We start from the raw sequence: 19,773 nt of genomic DNA, 5'->3' as shown, positions 1-19,773 counted from the left end.
GGTTGAATTATTTTTAATTGCATCTCGTCAAGTATCTTCTTTTTAATAATTTTTAAAATACTTTTTTTTCTCAAGTGCTTTGAGCCTCATTTTATAATCTTTCTTTGGATTACTTTTTGTCTTTTTTTTCCTATTGGAGTCATTTGAAATTAAGTAAATACTATGTTTTTCTCCTTAGTAAGTGTCTTGAAATAAACTTGTCTTTTATTTTTAAATATTACTGAGTATTCATGAGTTAAAAGACTAGGATTTGAGGAATAAGTTGTCAGTTGCTTTGTAATTGTTAAGAAGAATCTATGTTCCAAAGAAAAATGGTATTTTAATTCCCTCAGTGAAAAGTGCTCAGAATGGGAGAGAAGTAATCACAGAATCATAATTTTTTCATTCAGTGATGCAGTGTGTATAATTTCCAGCTAATTGCCCCAAATCCTGAGACCTACTCCTGAAGCCTCCCCAGACAGCTTTTTAACAGTTTAAAAGCTTGTGTTTTCATTTTTCCATTACATTTTAACAGTTTAAAAATATACTGCACAATTCCTTGCTTTTTGAAATAAAATATAATAAACCTAATTGGTGTTTTCTTGATATTTCAGTGTCATAATTTTTGTATGATTGTTGTTCTTAAGTGATACCCTCAAGATCACTTAGAGAGTGTTAGGATGTATATTTAAATAAGTTTTGAAAAAGTGCATTTAAATAGTTTTGTATTTTTTAAAAATAACATTAATTTTTAGAGCAGTTTTAAATTCACAGCAAAATTAGGCAGAAAGTACAGAGGTTTCATTTTTACCCTGTCCCCACATGTGATCACTGTAACACGATCACACCAAAGTGGTACATTTTTGATAATCAGTGAATCTGCACTGATGCATCGTTATTGCCAGGAGTCTGTAGTTTACTTTGGGGTTCACTCTTGGTGTTGTGTATTATGTGGGTTTGGACAAATTTATAATGACATGTGTCTGCCTGTAGTATCCTAGAGGTTAGTTTCACTTTCTAAGCATCCTCTGTGCTTCACTTAATCCCTTCCTCTCTCCAGCCCCTGACAACCACTGGTCTTTTTCCTGTCTCCATAGTTCTGCTTTTTCCAGATTCCGTATAGTTGGAATCATACAGTATGTAACCTTTTCAGATTGGCTTCTTTCATTTAGTAAAATATAGTTAAATTTCCTTCATGTTTTTTCATGGCTTGATAACTCATTTCACTTAGTGTTGAATAATTTTCCATTATCTGGAGATAACACAGATTATTTATCCATTCATCTACTGAAGGATCTCTTCATTGCTTTCAAGTTTTAGCAGTTATGACTAAAACTGCTGTAAACATCCTTGTGTGGTTTTTGTATGACATAAGGTTTTCAGCTCCTTTGTGTAAATATAAAAAGCTCAGTTGCTTCAACATGTGGTATGAGTATGTTTAGTTTTGTAAGAAACCCCCAAATTGTCTTCCAAAGTGGTTACCATTTTGTATTCCAACTACCAATGAATGAGAGTTCTTATTGCTCTGCATTCTCACTAGCATTTGATATTGTTAGTGTTCTGGATTGGTGGTGCAGAGGTTAAAGCATCTGCCTGCAATGTGGGAGACCTGGGTTCGATCCCTGGGTTGAGGAGATCCCCTGGAGAAGGAAATGGCAACCCACTCCAGTATTCTTGCCTGGAGAATCCCATGGACGGAGGAGCTTGGTGGGCTACAGTCCACGGGTTGCAAAGAGTTGGACACAGCTGAGCGACTAGACTTTCAATAGGCCTGTAATGTTATCTTGTTTTAATTTGCATTTCCTGATGCCATGTGATGTGGAGCATCTTTTCATATGCTTATTTGTCATCTGCATATCTTCTTTGGTGAGGTGTCTATTAAGGTCTTTGGCCCATTTTAATCAACTAGGTTATTTTCTTATTGTTGAATTTTAAGTGTGTTTGTCTCTTTCAGATAACAGTTTTTTATAAGATGTGTCTTTTGCAAATATTTTCTGCCAGTCTGTGGCTTATCTTTTTATTCTCTTGATGGTATTTTTTTGAAGTTTTAATGAAGTCCAGTTTATCAGTTATTTCTTTCCTGTATTGTGCTTATAGTATTACATCTTAAAAGTCATCACCAAACCCAAGGTCATCTAGATTTTCTCCCGTGTTATCTTCTAAAAACTTTGTAATTTTGTGTTTCATGTTTAGGTCTCCTATCTAATTTAGTTAATTTGAATCGTGAACAGTGTAGGTTCTGTGTCTAGATTCATTTTCCTACATATGAATGTTCAGCTGTCTTAGCACCATTTGTTAAAAAGACTTTATCTTTGCTCCATTGTATTGCCTTTGCTTCTTTGTCAAAGGTCAGTTGACTGTGTTAATGAGAGTCTATTTCTGGCCTCTGTATTCTGTTCATTGATCTATTTGTCTGTTCCTTAGCCACTACCATACAGTAGGTCTTGAAGCAGTGTTTTTTTTTCTAAACAGATTTTTATCCCATCACCTATGTTTATGATTACTTTTTGTTACCGTGTGTAGTACACCTACTGCTGGCAGCACTTTCTCATCTTTTGTTTTGCTTCTTGTAACCTGATAGCCAAACTTATTGGAATTATATCTAAATTAAGATAACTAGATTTTTAAGAGGACTTAAAACGTATTTTTTCTTTATGAATTTTTGATGTTGCTAGATAAGGTATTTGGATTAGTGGGTTGTTGCTGAGAATTGTCTTGCATAATTATGCTTGTCTTTTTTCTTTTGAGTTTGTGTTTTCATTTCTAAGAAACTCAGTTATGTGATTTTGAAAAATGTGAATAAGCTCAGTGAATCTTATGAGAGTTGTTGTATTTTTTTTTTATGAGATGCCAAGGAAAAATAACTTTAAACCTTTAGAAGGAAATATAAAGTGATTTATATTTATTTGCTTGTAGTGATTTATTTGCTTGTAGTGATTTTTGTTTTTATATTTTGGTTACATATAAACAATAAACTTTCTTTGGTGAGAATTTTTGTTGTTCAGCTCTCTTGTCATGCTTGTATTTAGTTTAACTTATATGTTTTTAGCCTCATTTTTTATTTTTGCAGGGAAATGCAGTAATAGATTTATTTTTGGAAATACACATGCATATATTAGAGAGTTTCCTACCTTTTAGTGGGACTTTTGATATTTTGGGGTGGTATTTTTCTGTTGAAAATTGAATAAAGATTCAGTTGCAATGGAAACAATGCTAGGTAATAAGTCAGTTTTAAAAAGAGGAAAATAATGTTGAGTTGCATGAGTAGGATTTTTAAATAGAAAAGCATTGTAGAGATTTGTAATAAGCATTTGATTAATTGATTGACTCTACCTTGTTTTCTGAAATGAAAAAAAGTACAGACACATGATCTGAAATTCTGCATGGTTTTGAGCTAGTCCCAATCATTCTGAGCCTTAATTTCTTTATTGGGGGATTACTGATACTTGGAGTATAGCTATAACTTTAAAAGATCATCTGTGTGAAGCACTGACACACACTAGGCTTGTAATATGTGTTGGTTGTGTTACTTTATGTGATACATATATTCCCGAAGAGCAGAATTTTAATTTGACTCTTTATATAACTTTTAAATTTATTTGAGAAACTATTTAACACATTATTGACTGGGAGATTTTTGCAGAAACTAATGGCTGTGGCCAGTGATTTGTTAGTTAAGTGAATATTGAAGCTCTCTGGTCAATAATGTTCAGGTTACAAAAGATGTATTAATATTAATAATGTCTCTGGCCAAAAAGTTGTTAAAATAACAATAAGTTGTTAATGATACCTATTATAAAGAAAATTGTCACTTTTTAATGTTTTAGTTGGTCAAAGCAAGAGTTCCTATAGTAAAGATTCTGCCTTTGACAAAAACATCCATTTTCAAATGATCCTTTGTAGTTAACTAATTTAAAGATGGTGAACAAGATTTAATATGGGTGAAATTACCTTTGGGAGAATTTTTTTCATCTAACTCAACTGTTAAAGACCAGAGGAGGTATTCTTTAGTTACTGTGTTTCAAAAAGAAAGCCCTCTTCATGACTTCTGTTACTGCACAGTGAAATTTATTTTCAAATTTGTCAGTTGGTGATAAAACAGAAAGAAAGGAATTATCAGAGTAAGGAATATTTCAGACCGAGTTTTGGTAATAGGGTTATTTTAATAGCTCCTATTTATGGTTTGAATTTTTAAATACTCTGTAGGTTATAAGACTTCTGTGAGACAAGCATGTAGACAAGATCACTTTATGATCTTGACTTATTGTCACTGTGATAACTAAACCTCCCCTTGGACTGAATCAGTGGAGAATTGCCTTTATGACCAGTTCTTCTTAGTAAAAATCCTACTGTAAGGCTCAGTATACTTGTCCCTTGGTATCCACAAATTGGTTCCAGGACCCTGAGGATGCCAAAACCTAAGGATGCTCAAGCCCTTAATATAAAATTGCATAGTATTTACATATAACCTACACACATTCTCCCATATACTTTAAATCATCTCTTGATTATTTATAATAACTAAGACAATATAAATACTTTGTAATAGTTGCCAACCCTTGGCAAGTTCAAGTTTTGCTTTTTGGAACTTTCTGGAATTATTTTTTACAGATATTTCAGTCCATGGTTGGTTGGTTGACTCCACAGAGGCAGAACCCATAGATATGATGGGCCCACTGTATTTATATATTGCTTAGCATTTAGTCTTTAAAACCATATACTATAATTATTACAAGCAATACTGCAAGGTTTTGCTTGTATTTTGATAAATTTATCCCCACATTTCATGTTTTCTGATGCTATTGGAAATTTTATTACTGTTCACATTCATTTTCCAATTGTTCATTTCTAATATAGGAATACAATTAATTTTATATACTGACCTTGTATCATATATCCTTGCCAAAATTCATTTACTAGTCCTAACATGGTTTTTTTTTTTTTTTTATGTGGATTAGATTAGGATTTTCTACATATGCAGTCATATTGTCACCAAAGAAAAATAGTTTCACTTCTTCAGTTATAATCTGGATATCTTTTAATTTTTTCTCTTTCTTTTGTTGTACTGACAGGAACTTCTAGTACAATATTGAATAGAAAATATGAGTGAACATCCTTGCTTTGTTCTGGATCTTAGGGATGCCTTTTCCTCACAGAAGTATTTTTGTTTTTTTCATAGAGGACCTTTTTCAATATGAAGAAGCTTCCTTTTTTTATTTGAATGAGAGTTTTTTTCTTTAAATCATAAATGCATGTTAGCTTTTCTCAAATACTTTTTCTATATTTTTTGAGATGTTCTTAAGATTCATATCTTCTTTTAATTTTAGAGAGTTATACCAATTGATTTTTGAAAGTTAAACCAAACTTCAAGTCATAGGATGACCCTGACTTGGTCATGGTTTACTTTCTTTTTAAGGATTTTACATCTGTGTTAATGAGAGACATTTCCTGTAGTTTTCTTTGCTTGTAATGCCTTTGGCTTTGGTAACAGGGTAGTGAATTAAGTTGGGAGGGTTTCCTTCTCTTCTGTTTTCTGAAAGAGTTTGTGTAGAAATGGTATTGTTCCTTAAAAGTTTAATAGAATTTACTAGTGATCATTTCTGGGCCCATAGTTATATTTGGAGATTATAAATTAAATTTTGTTTAATACAAAGCTGTCTTCATCTTGAGGTAATTTTGGTAATTTATAGCTTTCAAAATACTTGTCCATTTCATCTAAGTTGTTGACTGTATTGGCTTAATGTTAGTTTGTAACCTTCCTTTATCATCCTTTTATTGTCTGTAGGATCTGTCCGGATGCCCCCAGATAATAGTAATTTGTGTTCTTTCCTTTATCCTAATGAGAGGATTAATTTTATTGAACTTTACAAATAACCAGCCTTTGATTTCAATGTTTTTCTTTACTGGTTGTCCATTTTCTCATTATTTGTTTTCTAATTTATCATTATTTTTTCTTTTCTTTTACTTATTTTGGGTGGTGTTGGTATAGACATAGATAACTGAATCATAATACAGTTCTGAAATAGACCCATACATGGATGCTGAATTGATTTTTGAGGATAGTGCAAAAGTTGCCCAAGGGGAAAAGACAGCCTTCTCAAGAAACTTTGTGAGAATAACTAGGCATCAGTATTGAAAAAAATGACTCTAAACCCTTACAACAAAAGAAAACCGGAGAAAAAGACTTCAAATGATTCATAGATTTAAATGTTAGAACCAAAACTATAGTATTTCTTGAAGGAAACATAGAAAATCTTTGTGACCTTAGGGTAGTCAAAGATGTTCTAGTTAAGACATAAGAAAGCGTAAACAATAAAACAACAACAAAGACGTCCAATAAATTGGGTTTCATCTAAATATAAACTGTTGTTCTTTGAAGGATACTGTTAAGCAAATGAAGAAAACATGCTACAGTGTGGGAGAAAGTATTTGCAAAGCTTGTATCTGAAAATGACTTACATCCAAAATACACAAACAGCTCTTTAAGATTTATTATAAGACAAATAATATAATTTTTAAAACATGAGTACAGTGTCACAACATGTCACAGAAAGATGTGAATGACCAGTAACAACATGAAACAATGTTCAAAATGTTGTCCCCAGTGAAACTCAAATCACAGTGAGGTGATACTTCATGGCCATTAGCATGGCTAAATTGGAAAGATTGACCATACTAAATGATAGGTTCTGGAGCAACTTGAAGTCTCATGTATTGCTCATGGAAATATAAAATGGGACAATCCCTTTGGAAAATAGTGTGTACATTTCTTACAAAGCCAGAGACCTCTGTTCTCCTGTGATGTTGTCAGGTGAGAGGATAGATGTTGATTAAATGAAAGCACAGACATGTTTATTAAAACTGTAACAAGTGTTTCAGAAGACAATTACAGAATATTCCAAGGTTGTGTAGTAAAAATTAAAACATTTTTGACCCTTTCACTCTAGTTCAGATCTGTCCTTTGAAAGGTTTGCTTTTCCTAAAGCATTTAGTACTGCTTGGATAGTCTCAGTGTTCATTTGGATGAAACATCTTGCACATGAACATGCTCTTATTAAACTATTATTATCTCCTCTTACTTTTAGCATGTTTGTATTTTAAAATACTAACAAAAATTAAGCATTTAGCTCAAGTGACAAAAAAATTAAAAAAAAATTCACTCAGCAAATATTTGTAAGTGCCTCCCTGAGTCTTGGTCTGTTATTATATCATTCAGTTATATGCTATACAACATTTTGTTACTAGAACAATAGAAACTTGAAAGTGGCAGTTTGTTCTGGTAGCATATTTTTGTTGCTGCCAGAGGAGTTACTACCATTGGAATGTGTCAAACACAAGTGCTTTTAAAAATACATTGTGCAATATATTAATGGTATTTAATGCTAATGGAGAATATGGTATGTGGGATGGAATTTTTGTGCTCATTTAAGTTTAGGAAATGGAGGACTAAAGAAAGTTAAACATTGTTAGTTCTAGGTATTTTCAAAATTTTTAATATGTTATATTCTAAATCTTGTAAAATGGAGCTGTAGTACACAGTGACTCTGTTTTTCATCATGGAACCCGTTCCTCCTTACATTATTTGTAGGAACAGATGTTAATATTTAAGGAAAAAAATAAATCTCCAGTAGCATGTAAAAAAAAAATCATAGTGGCATATTTTTTAAATGTATGATAATTTTACTGTAAACCCATTATTGTTTAGACATGATTAGACTTGTATTTTATGTACTGAACTTTGAGGAATTATCAGGGATTAATTTACATGTAAGGAAGGAATCATTTTTCCATTCTTGCATCCTTTCCTGGGAAAGGAAAATTAAATTTATGTTTCTCTTATATTTCAGAACAAAGTAGAAGAGATGACTTAGAAGCGTTAGGTCACATGTTCATGTATTTTCTGAGAGGCAGTCTTCCTTGGCAAGGTTTAAAGGTAATTGTTTTTGTGTTTCTTTATTGAATTCAGTAAGTTATTAATTTATTAAGATACTTTCTTCTAAGTATTTAATTTTAAAATTACTTCTCAAGAGTTTTTTCTTTCTATTTTAGGCTGACACATTAAAAGAGAGGTATCAGAAAATTGGAGATACAAAACGAGCCACCCCAATAGAAGTGTTATGTGAAAATTTTCCAGGTAATGAATAATGCTGTATTGATACATGTGCTTATTATACACAGAAAACTGTAAGTGTTAATTGTCATTACTTAAGTTTATAAGTACTTTTTTCATGCTTAAAAATATGATTTAAAGGATGTCAGCATTTGATACACAGACCACAGGGGCACTTTACATATTTGCTTTGTAAGATGGTATTAATGGAAAAAAATCCTTCTAATAGTGTTGGCCAGTACCAGCTAAAGTAGTAGTTTCTTCAACAACATACTTTCAAGAAGTTGAAATATTTGCTCATAAATACCAACTGTAAAGTTTTGGTATCCAGTTTTAGTCATTTGAATCTCAGTATCAATCTCAAAGGATGTATGTGATATATGATGTAGTATAGTTTTCCAAGTACAGCAAAATCTACTAACCTTATTACTTTTAGGCTAATTTTTTACTTTATGAAGATAGTTTTGTTCTCATGTACCTTTTTGGCAACTCACATGAAGTCATTCAACAAAAATTTACTCAAGATTTCTAAATTAATTAACGGATAAGAGTAATGTGTCCATAATAAGTTAAAATACCTGTTATAATATGTTGTTGTTCAGTCCCTAAGTCATGTCCGACTCTTTACGACCCATTGGACTGTAGCATACCAAGCTCCTCTGTTTCCCACTATCTCCTGGAGTTTGTTCAAATTCATGTCCATTGTGTCAGTGATGCTTTCCAACCATCTCATCCTCTGTGGCCCCCTTTTCCTTCTGCCTTCGATGTTTCCAGCATCTCGGTCTTTTCCAGTGAGTCGGCTCTTTGTGTCTGTTGGCCAAATATAGGGCTTTAGCTCCAGTGAATAAACAGGGTTGATTTCCTTTAGAATTGATTGATTAGGTCTTCTTGAAATCCCCGGGACTCTCGAGTCTTCACCACTGCCACAGTTCGAAAGTATCAGTTCTTTCACACTTAGCCTTCTTTATGGTCTCTCATATCTGTACGTAACTACTGGAAAAACCATAGCTTTGACTGTATGGACCTTTTGTCAGCAAAGTGATGTCTCTTCTTTTTAATATGCTGCTAGGTTTGTTACAGCTTTCCTTCCAAGGAGCAAGTGTCTTTTAATTTCATGGCTGCAGTCACTGTCCACAGTGATTCTGGAGCCCAAGAAAATAAAATCCGTCACTGCTTCTACTTTTTCCCCTTCTATTTGACAGGAAGTGATGCTACTGGATGCCATGATGTTATTTTTTTGAATGTTGAGTTTTAAGACAGCTTTTTCACTCTGATCTTGCACCCTCATCAATAGGCTCCTTAGTTCCTCTTCCCTGTGTGCTGTTAGAGTGGTATCACCTACATATCTGAGATTGTTGATATTTCTCCTGGCAATCTTGATTCCAGCTTGTGATTCATCCAGCCTGGCATTTGCATGATGTACTCTGCATAGAATTTAAATAAGCAGGGTGACAGTATACAGCCTTGTCATCCTCCTTTCTCAATTTTGAACCAGTCCAGTGTTTCATGTCCAGTTCTAACTGTTGCTTCTTGGCCCACATACAGTTTTCTCAGGAGACAGGTTAAGGTGGTCTGGTATTCCCATCTTTTTAAGAATTTTCCACAGTTTGTTGTGATCTGCATAGGCAAAGGCTAAAGCAGAAGTAGATGCTTTTCTGGGAGTCCCTTGCTTTCTTCATGATCCAACAAGTGTTGGCAGTTTGATTTCTGGTTCCTCTGCCTTTTCTAAACCCAGCTTGTACTTCTGGAAGTTCTTGGTTCACATACTTCTGAAGCCTTGCTTGAAAGATTTTGAGCATAGCCTTGCTAGCATTCAGTTGCGTATATCTTTTCCCTTTATCCCTTGCCTTTTACTTCTCTGCTCTCCTTAGCTTCCTAATCCTTCTCAGACAACCACTTTGCTTCCTTGCATTTGTTTTTTCTTTGGGATGGTTTCAGTCACTGCCTCCTATGCAGTGTTATAAACCTCAGTCTATAGTTCTTCAGGCACTCTCTCTAGTGAATCTAATCCCTTGAATCTATTCTTTGTCTCCACTGTATAATCATAAGGGATTTGCTTTAGGTATAGTGGTTTCCCCTACTTTCTTCAATTTAAGCCTGAGTTTTGCAATAAGAAGCTCATGATCTGAGCCACAGTCAGCTCCAGGTCTTGTTTTTGCTACCTGTATAGAGCTTCTCTATCTTCAGCTGCAGAGAATATAATCAGTCTGATTTTGGTGTTGATCATTTGGTGATGTCCATGTATAGAGTTGTCTCTTGTGTTGGAAAAGGTGTTTGCTATGACTGATGTGTTCCCTTGACAAAATTCTTTTAACCTTTGCCCTGCTTCATTTTGTATTCCAAGGCCAAACTTGTGGATAACTTTTTCTTTTTGCATTCCAGTCTCTGAGATTATGAAGGGCTTTTCAAGTGGTGCTAGTGGTAAAGAACCCTCCTGCCAATGTAGGACACTTGAGAGATGTGGGTTTGATCCCTGGGTTGGGAAGATCCCCTGGAGAAGGAAATGGCAACCCACTCCAGTATTCTTGCCTGAGAAATACCATGGACAGAGGAGCCTGGCAGGCTACAGTCCTTGGGGTAGACTTGCAAAGAATCAGACATGACTGAGCAGACATACACAGAGCCTAATTATGAAAAGGACATCTGTTTTTGGTGTTAGTTCTAGAAGGTGTTGTTGGTCTTCATAGAACCAGTCAGCTTCAGCTTTTTCAGTATCAGTGGTTGGAGTATAGACTTAATTATTGAGATGTTGAATTGTTTGCCTTGGAAATAAACCAAGATCATTCTGTCATCTTTGAGATTGTAGCCAGATACTGCATTTTGGACTCTTTTGTTGACTTTGAGGACTGCTTCATTTCTTCTAAGGGATTCTTGCCCATATAGTTGATATAATGGCCATCTGAATTAAATTCACCCAAATCTTGTCCATTTTAGTTCACTGATTCCTAAAATGTTGATATTCACTCTTGTCATCTCAACTTGACCATGTCCAGTTTACCTTGATTCATGGACCTAATATTCCAGGTTCCTATATAGTATTGTGCTCTTTTTTTTTTTTTTTTTACTTAATTGGAGGCTAATTACTTTACAATATTGTGGTGATTTTTGCCATACATTGACATGAATCAGCCATGGGTGTACATGTGTCCCCCCATCCTGAATTCCCTGCCCCACCTCCCCCTGCACCCCATCTCTCTGGGTTGTCCCAGAGTACCAGCTTTGAGTGCCTTGCTTTATGCATCAAACTTGAACTGGTCATCTGTTTTACATACGGTAATATACGCATTTCAATGCTGTTCTCTCAAATTGTCCCACCCTCGCCTTCTCCCACAGAGTCTGAAAGTTTTTTCTTTACATCTGTGTCTCTTTTGCTGTCTTGCATATAGGGTCGTCATTGCCATCTTTCTAAATTTCATATATATGCATTAACATACTGTATTGGTGTTTCTCTTTCTGACTTACTTTGCTCTATATAATAGGCTCCAGTTTCATCCACTTCTTAGGATTGACTCAGATGTGTCCTTTTTCATAGCTGAGTAATATTCCATTGTGTATATGTACCACAACTTCCTTATCCATTTGTCTGCTGATGGACATCTAGGTTGCTTCAGTGTCCTAGCTACAGTATTGTTCTTTACAGCATCTGCTTTACTTTCACCAGCAGACAGAACCATAACTGAGCATCGTTTTCCGCTTTGGCCCAGCCGCTTCATTCTTTCTGGAGCTATTATTAATTGCCCTCCACTCTTCCCCAGTAGCATATTGGGCACCTTCAGACTTGGAGGGCTCATCTTCTAGCATCATATATCTTTCCCTTTTCATATAGTTCATGGGATTCTCCAGGCAAGAATACTGGAGTGGGTTGCATTTCCTTTTCCATTGGATCACGTTTTGTGAGAACTCTTCACTATGACCCATCTGTCTTGGGTGGCCTAGCATGACATGGATCATAGTTTCATTGAGTTATGCAAGCCCCTCCACCGTGACAAGGCTGTGATCCATGAAGGGGGTTGTGATTTATGCAGTAACAGTCAATGAGAACAAAACTTGAAGGTAGAAGATGGAGCTTATATTCAGTTCAGTTCAGTTCAGTCTCTCAGTCGTGTTTGACTCTTTGTGACCCCATGAATCGCAACATGCCAGGCCTCTCTGTCCATCACCAATTCCCGGAGTTTACTCAGACTCACAGCCATCGAGTCAGTGATGCCATCCAGCCATCTCATCCTCTGTCGTCCCCTTCTCCTCCTGCCCCCAATCCCTCCCAGCATCAGAGTCTTTTCCAATGAGTCGACTCTTCGCATGAGGTCACCAAAGTAGGTTGCTGCGAAAGTAATTGTGGTTTCAGACCGTGAATTTAAATCATTGTAACTAGGCTCTGACACATCTTTTTTAATCAAAATAGGAACCATTACAGACAACACAGTTTTGTCCACGAGAGAGAAGTTTGTTTATTCCTGTAGCATAAAAATCCGTGCTTCCAGATTGGATGAAGTCTTGGAAAGCATTTTCTGCCTCCTGCTGATGGAAGCATTTTCCCTGCAAAAAAGTCATCGAGATGCTTAAAGAAGTGGTTATCGGTTGGCAAGAGGTCAGGTGAATATAGCAGATGAGGCAAAACTTCTTAGCCCAGTTTGTTGACCCTTTGAAGCGTTTGTTGTATGATGTGCAGTCAGGCGTTGTCATGGAGAAAAATTGGGCTATTTTTGTTGACCATTGCTGGCTGAAGGCATTTCAGTTTTCAGTACATCCATTTGCTGAGCATACTTCTCAGATGTAATGGTTTTGCCAGGGTTCAGAAAGCTATAGTGTAACAGACCAGCCAGCATCAGACCACCAACCAGTGACTGAGCTTTTTTTGGTGCAAGTTTGGCTTTGAGAAGTGCTTTGAAGCTTCTTCTTGGTCCAGCCACTGAGCTGGTTGTCTCTGGTTCTCATATAAAATTCAGTTTTTGTCGCATGTCACAATTTGATTGAGAAATGGTTTGTTGTTATAGAGTAAGAGAAGACAGCACTTCAAAACAGTAATTTTTTTGACTTGCGGTTGACTCATGAGACACCCACTTATTGAGCTTTTTCAGCTTTCCAGTTTGCTTCAAATGCTGAATGACCATAGAATGGTCGACATTGAGGTTTTTGGCAATTTGTCATGTAAGTTGTAAGAGGATTAGCTTCGATGATGCTCTCAATAGGTTGTTGTCAACTTCTGATGGCTGGTCACTGGGCTCCTCGTCTTCAAGGTTCTTGTCTCCTTTATAAAACTTCTTGAACCACCACAACAATGTATGTTTTTGTTAGTATTTCCAACGCCAAATATGTTGTTGATGTTGCGAGTTGTCTCCACTGCTTACAACCCATTTTGAACTTATATAAGAAAATCACTTGAATTGGCTTATTGCCTAACATAATTTCTGTAGTCTAAAATATGTATACAATAAAAAGCAAGTAATTAGTCATTAGCAAAAAAAATAGTGAGGAATGTGCATTAAAATGATGTATAACCATACTTATTTAAGAATGTATTCCAATATCAAATGGCAGTGTTCAACCATGCAAAACCACAGTTACTTTTTCATCAACCTAATATCTCACTTCAGTATTTGCAGGTTCTCTTGTACAGTGCTGGCATTATTACTATAAAAGTATCAGCAGCATAGTCTCAGGTAGCCCTTTTTCAAGTTTGCTTTTTTAATTCATTGATAGCAAACTTTAATTATATGTTTTGTTTTCTTGCTATCACATCTAGAACTGGAAGATTAAAAAAGAAAATCACTTGATTTTATATAGTACCAAACAGTTTAGCTGTAGGCAGATTGGCTCTACATTAAGAAGCTTGTACACATTTCTGCAGGAATATGGGAGTGCCAAAGTAAACTAGATGATTAGCTAGAAAGTAGAATATTGGGAGTGCAGAGAAGGCAATGGCAACCCACTCCAGTACTCTTGCCTGGAAAATCCCATGGACTGAGGAGCCTGGTGGGCTGCAGTCCATGGGGTCGCACAGAGTTGGACATGACTGAAGTGACTTAGCAGCAGCAGCAGAATATTGGGAGAGTCACCATGTAATTGGGTTGGTGCTACTTTCGTGTCTCTTAGGCTATGGGTTACCCTGTTCTTACCAGCTGCCATGAATAAATTGGATCAGCTAGGTATGACCTACCATCTCTTATTATAGTACTCACATGTTAAAACTGTTTTACTGATTGCTCACCATTTTGCTTTTTGATTTTTATGACTTTTTCTTTCTTTTACTTCTGGAAAAGATGACCTTTTAAAACATATATATCTCTAATGCATTTGGGAATTATAATACCATTCAATTATGTATTACCAAATATTTGTAACTTTTATGACCAGAAATTAAGAAAAGAATTAAACTGTTCTCCTGAATCTGTTTTAGCTCTATGTTGCTAGATCTGTTGGGTAGAATACCATTTAGCCTAGGTTAAATATTTGAATCCTCTTTTGGTCAGTTAGTATCTGTCACAGATTCTAAAGGAAATCCAGCAAACGAGTGCAGATGCTTTCACATAAAAATCAGCTCCCATCAGTATTAACAGTATGAGCTGAGTATGGTGTTTTGTGATTAAATAATTATGCATTGTTGAAATTTCTATTTCAACCTTCAGTACTATCCAAGGTTTCTATTAAAAATATTATTTTTAAAAAATTTCAGCCTTTTCTAATGAAATGAAGCAAAAATAATACTTGTTAAATCTCAGGTTTTTCTTTTGTCTCTGATTCCTTTCCTCCCTTCTTTTCACCCTTTAAATTTTATTGTTATTAAGTTCATAATATTTTAACTGATAGTAGAATCTTGCTACTTTTTCATGTGTTCTGATAATACTTGTCCTGTTAGATATTTATAATTTTATTATTAAATGTATATAGAAAAGTTTAATCAGAGTAATTTTTATTTTCCTTCTAGAAGAAATGGCAACGTATCTTCGTTATGTAAGAAGGCTAGATTTTTTTGAAAAACCAGATTATGACTACCTAAGAAAACTTTTTACTGACTTGTTTGATCGAAAAGGATATATGTTTGATTATGAATATGACTGGATTGGTAAACAGTTGGTGAGTACTACAGGCTGTATAAGAAAAACAAAAGATTATTTGTAGTACTTAGCTTCCTTTTTCATAGTAGAGATCCTTTATTTGAAGAAATGAGAACAAATGAATTTTTATTTTGAAGTATAGTTGATTTACAGTATAAGTTTTAGGTGAACATCATAGTGATTTAATATTTTTATAGATTATGCTCCATTTTAAGTTATTACAGAATAATATCTATATTTTTCTGTGCTGTACAGTGTATCCTTTTGGCTAATTTATTTCATAGATGGCAGTTTATGTCTCCTAATCCCCTACTCTTGTCTTGCCCCTCCTCTGTTTTTTCTCCTCACTGGTAACCACAAGATTGTTCTCTATATTTCCAAGTCTGTTCCTTTTTTGTTATATTCATTTGTTTGTTTTATTTTTAAGACTCCACATGTTAATGATAACAAGAGTATATTTCTCCTAAGCATAATACTCTATAGTTCCAGTCACATTGTTGCAAATGGCAGAATTCCATTCTTTTTTATGGCTGAATAATAGTTTATCATACAGTCTAGTTCAGTCGCTCAGTCATGTCCGACTCTTTGCGACCCCAGGGACCACAGCATGCCAGGCTTCCCTGTCTATCACCAACTCTTGGAGTTTACTCAGACTTATATCCGTTGAGTCGGTGATGCCATCCAACCATCTCATCCTCTGTCATCCTCTTCTCCTCCTACCTTCAATTTTTCCCAGCCTCAGGGTCTTTTCAGATGAGTCAGTTCTTCGTATCAGGTGACCGGAGTATTGGAGTTTCAGCTTCAGCATCAGTCCTTCCAATGAATATTCAGGGCTGATTTCCTTTAGGGTGGACTGGTTGGATCTCCTGATAGTCCAGGGAACTCTCAAGTGTCTTCTCCAACACCACAGTTCAAAAGCATCAATTCTTTGGTGCTCAGCTTTCTTTATGGTCCAGCTCTCACATCATACATGACTACTGGAAAAACCATAGCTTTGACTAGACGGACCTTTGTTGGCAAAGTCATGTCTCTGCTTTTTAATATGCTGTCTAGGTTGGTCATAACTTCTCTTCCAAGGAGTAAGTGTCTTTTAATTTCATGGCTGCAGTCTCCATCTGCAGTGATTTTGGAGGCCCAAAAAAGGAAGTCTGTCACTGTTTCCACTGTTTCCCATCTGTTTGCCATGAAGTGATGGGACCAGATGCCATAGTTTTCTGAATGTTGAGCTTTAAGCCAACTTTTTCACTCTCCTCTTTCATTTTTCAACAAGAGACTTTTTAGTTCTTCACTTTCTGCCATAAGGGTGGTGTCATCTGCATATCTGAGGTTATTAGTATTTCTCCCAGCAGTCTTGATTTCAGCTTGTGCTTCATCGAGCCAAGCGTTTCTCATGATGTACTCTGCATATAAGTTAAATAAGTAGGGTGACAGTATACACCCTGACTTACTCCTTTCCCGATTTGGAACCAGTCTGTTGTTGCATGTCCACTTCTAACTGTTGCTTCCTGACTTGCATACAGATTTCTCAGGAGGCAGATCAGGTGGTCTGGTATTCCCATCTCTTTCAGAATTTTTCACAGTTTGTTGTGATCCACACAATTAAAGGCTTTGGCATAGTCAATAAAGCAGAAATAGATGTTTTTCTGGAACTCTCTTGCTTTTTCTATGATGCAATGGATTTTGGCAATTTATTCTCTGATTCCTCTGCCTTTTCTAAATCCAGCTTGAACATCTGGAAGTTCACGGTTCACATACTGTTGAAGCCTGGCTTGGAGAATTTTGTACATTACTTTGCTAGTGTGTTAGATGAGTGCAATTGTGTGGTAGTTTGAGCATTCTTTGGCGTTGCCTTTCTTTGGGATTGGAATGAAAACTGACCTTTTCCAGTCCTGTGGCCACTGCTGAGTTTTCCAAATTTGCTGGCATAGTGAGTCCAGCACTTTCACAGCTTCATCTTTTAGGATTTGAAATAGCTCAGCTGGAATTCCATCACCTCCACTAGCTTTGTTCGTAGTGATGCTTCCTGAGGCCCACTTGACTTTGCATTCCAGGATGTCTTGGTCTAGGTGAGTGATCATACCATCATGATTATCTGGATCAACAAGATCTTTTTTTATATAGTTCTTCTGTGTATTCTTGCTATCTTTTCTTAATATCTTCTGCTTCTGTTAGGTCTGTACCATTTCTGTCCTTTGTTGTGCCCATGTTTGCATGAAATGTTTCCTTGGTATCTCTGAGTTTCTTGAAGAGATCCCTAGTCTTTCCCATTCTATTGTTTTCCTCTGTTTCTTTGCATTGATCACTGAGGAAGGCTTTCTTATCTCTCCTTGCTGTTCTTTGGAACTCTGCATTCAAATGGGTATGTATATCTTTCCTTTTCTTCTTTGCCTTTCTCCTCTCTTCTTTTCACAACTATTCGTAAGGCTTCCTCAGCCAACCGTTTTATTTTTAATCTCTTTTTCTTGGGGTGGTGTTGATCCTTGCCTCCTGTATAGTGTCACGAACTTCCGTCAGTAGTTCTTCCGTAACGTTTCTTTTTAAGATGTTTATGTTTTATCTACTTACTTTTGGCTGTGCTGGCTCTTCATTGCTACACAGGCTTTTCTCTACTTGCGGAGACCAGGGGCTGTCTCTAGCTGCAGTGTGCTGGCTTTTCATTGCAGTGGTTTTTCTTGTTGTGGAGCTTGGGCTCTAGGGCTTGTGGGCCTCAGTTGTGACACATGGGCTGTAGAGCACAGACTCAGTAGTTGTAGCACTCAGGTTTAGTTGCCCCAAGGCATGTGGGATCTTCTGGATCAGGGATTGAACCCATGTCTCCTGCATTAGCAGGCAGATTCTTTACTGCTCAGTGACCAGGGAAGCTCCTCTCCACATCTTCTTTGTCCATTCATCTGCTGCTGGGCACTTAGGTTGCTTCCATATCTTGGCTATTGTATATAATGCTATTTTGAACATTGATGTGCATAAACCTTTTGAATTAGTTTTTTTGTTTTCTTTGGGTATATACCCAGCAGTGTAATGCTGGATCATATGGTAGTTATACTTCTGGTTTTTTGAGGAATCTTCATAATGTTTACCACAGTGGCTGTACTCATTTAAATTTCCACCAATAGTGTACAAGGGTTTTATCCATATCCTCACCAACAATTGTTATTTTGTGTCTTTTAATAATGGCCATTCTGACAAGTGTGAAATGATGTCTCATTATGGTTTTGATTTTAATGTCTCTGATGCTTAGTAATGTTGAACATTTTTTCCTGTATCTCTTAGGCATCTGTATGTTTTCTTTGGAAAACTATCTATCCAGATCTGCTTATTTGTTGTTTGTTTTTTTTTGGTACTGTATGAGCTGTTCATAAATTTTGACTATTAACCTCTTTTCGGTCATTTCATTTGCAGATATATTCAGTAGGTTGTGTTTTCATTTTGTTGATGGTTTTCTTTGCTATGCCAAAGCTTTAAAGTTTAATTAGGTCCCATTTGTTTATTTTTGCTTTTGTTTCTTCTACCGTAAGAGACCCAAAAAAATATTGCTACAGTTTAAGTCAGAGTGTTCACTTATGCTTTCTTCAGGAATTTTGTGGTTTCATGCATAAAGGTCTTTAATCTGTTTTGAGTATATTTTTGTATATAATGTTAGGATATTCTGATCTCATTCTTTTGCACACAGCTGTCCAGTTTTTCAGCACCACTTACTGAAGAGACTATCTTTTCTTGTTTGTATACTCTTGCTTCTTCTGTCATAGATTAATTAGGTTAATTGACCATATATCTGTGGGTTTATTTCTGAACTCTCTTTTCTGTTGACATGTGTGTCTGTTGTTAAGCCAGTACTGTGCTGATTTGATTACTGTAACTTTGTAGTATAGTCTGAAGTAGGGAGTGTTATATCTCCAGATTTGTTCTTTTTTCTCAAGATTGTTTGACAGGGTCTTTTGTGGTTCCATATACATTTTAGGATTGAGAATAAATAATTTTTAAAGGATTCATTCTTTGAGTTTTGTAAAAATGGAGAATTTGGAGTCTGCTTTTTAGAGTAATGGGTTATTTTGAATGTTTTACTTTTGATTTAGTCCTTAATATCAAACATACTTTTTAAAAATACAGTATTCTAGTGATTAAAAGATCAGCTAGTTTTCTCTTCAGTCATTGCTCAAGATATTCATAATTTTAGAATATACTTTAATTATTCTAGCAGTTTTAGGTTATTTTGCAATAGACTGATACTTAGGTATCAGAGCAAGTTTAGGTTTCTTTATCTATAAAAACTGCCCCCAAAATTTGTCTTGATCATAACTATGGGATGAGTGTCATTATTTAAATGAACACAACATTAAGTTCTTTTTTTGAAGAGATGACTTAAAAGAAATCAAATATTTATTCTCACCAGTCTTCTTTTTAAAGAATAAGAACGCCTTACAAAATTTACTTTAATTTCAGTTCACTGATACCAAATTTTGTCCATATTTGGAACTACCAAGCTTTCAGATTCAAGTACTTTTAAACAGTTGACTTACTTAAATGTTTAATCTGTATTTTCCTTAGCTCCAAAGTGATTTGAATATATATTGTATCTAAAATGCAAACCTGAATATACTTTGATTAATGCATTTATTATGAAATTTTGAA

The 19,773-nt window shown here is 35.4% G+C and overlaps 1 protein-coding gene across 20 annotated transcripts in view; it reads left to right on the top strand.

Moving 5' to 3' along the window:
- CSNK1G3 (casein kinase 1 gamma 3) overlaps positions 1–19,773 on the top strand; it is a 129,931-nt gene that overhangs the window by 69,388 nt on the left and 40,770 nt on the right. For 12 of the 20 annotated variants that reach the window (XR_011257259.1, XR_011257257.1, XR_011257258.1 and 9 more), the window contains 3 exons: positions 7,827–7,912; positions 8,029–8,113; positions 15,018–15,163. Coding sequence is in view for 15 of the 20 variants with exons in the window: in XM_069591662.1 (XP_069447763.1) it covers positions 7,827–7,912; positions 8,029–8,113; positions 15,018–15,163 (317 nt within the window). In the remaining 5 variants the exon portion in view is untranslated. Of the gene's footprint in view, positions 1–7,826; positions 7,913–8,028; positions 8,114–15,014; positions 15,164–19,773 lie in introns of all 20 variants that reach the window. The other 8 variants (XM_069591660.1, XM_069591658.1, XM_069591656.1 and 5 more) reach the window with 1 other exon arrangement.

Source organism: Ovis canadensis, chromosome 5 (assembly GCF_042477335.2).
Source record: "Ovis canadensis isolate MfBH-ARS-UI-01 breed Bighorn chromosome 5, ARS-UI_OviCan_v2, whole genome shotgun sequence".
Classification (NCBI taxonomy): Eukaryota; Metazoa; Chordata; class Mammalia; order Artiodactyla; family Bovidae; genus Ovis; species Ovis canadensis.
The sequence above is the reverse complement of the archived record's forward strand: the minus strand, read 5'-3'. Positions and strand labels throughout refer to the sequence as shown.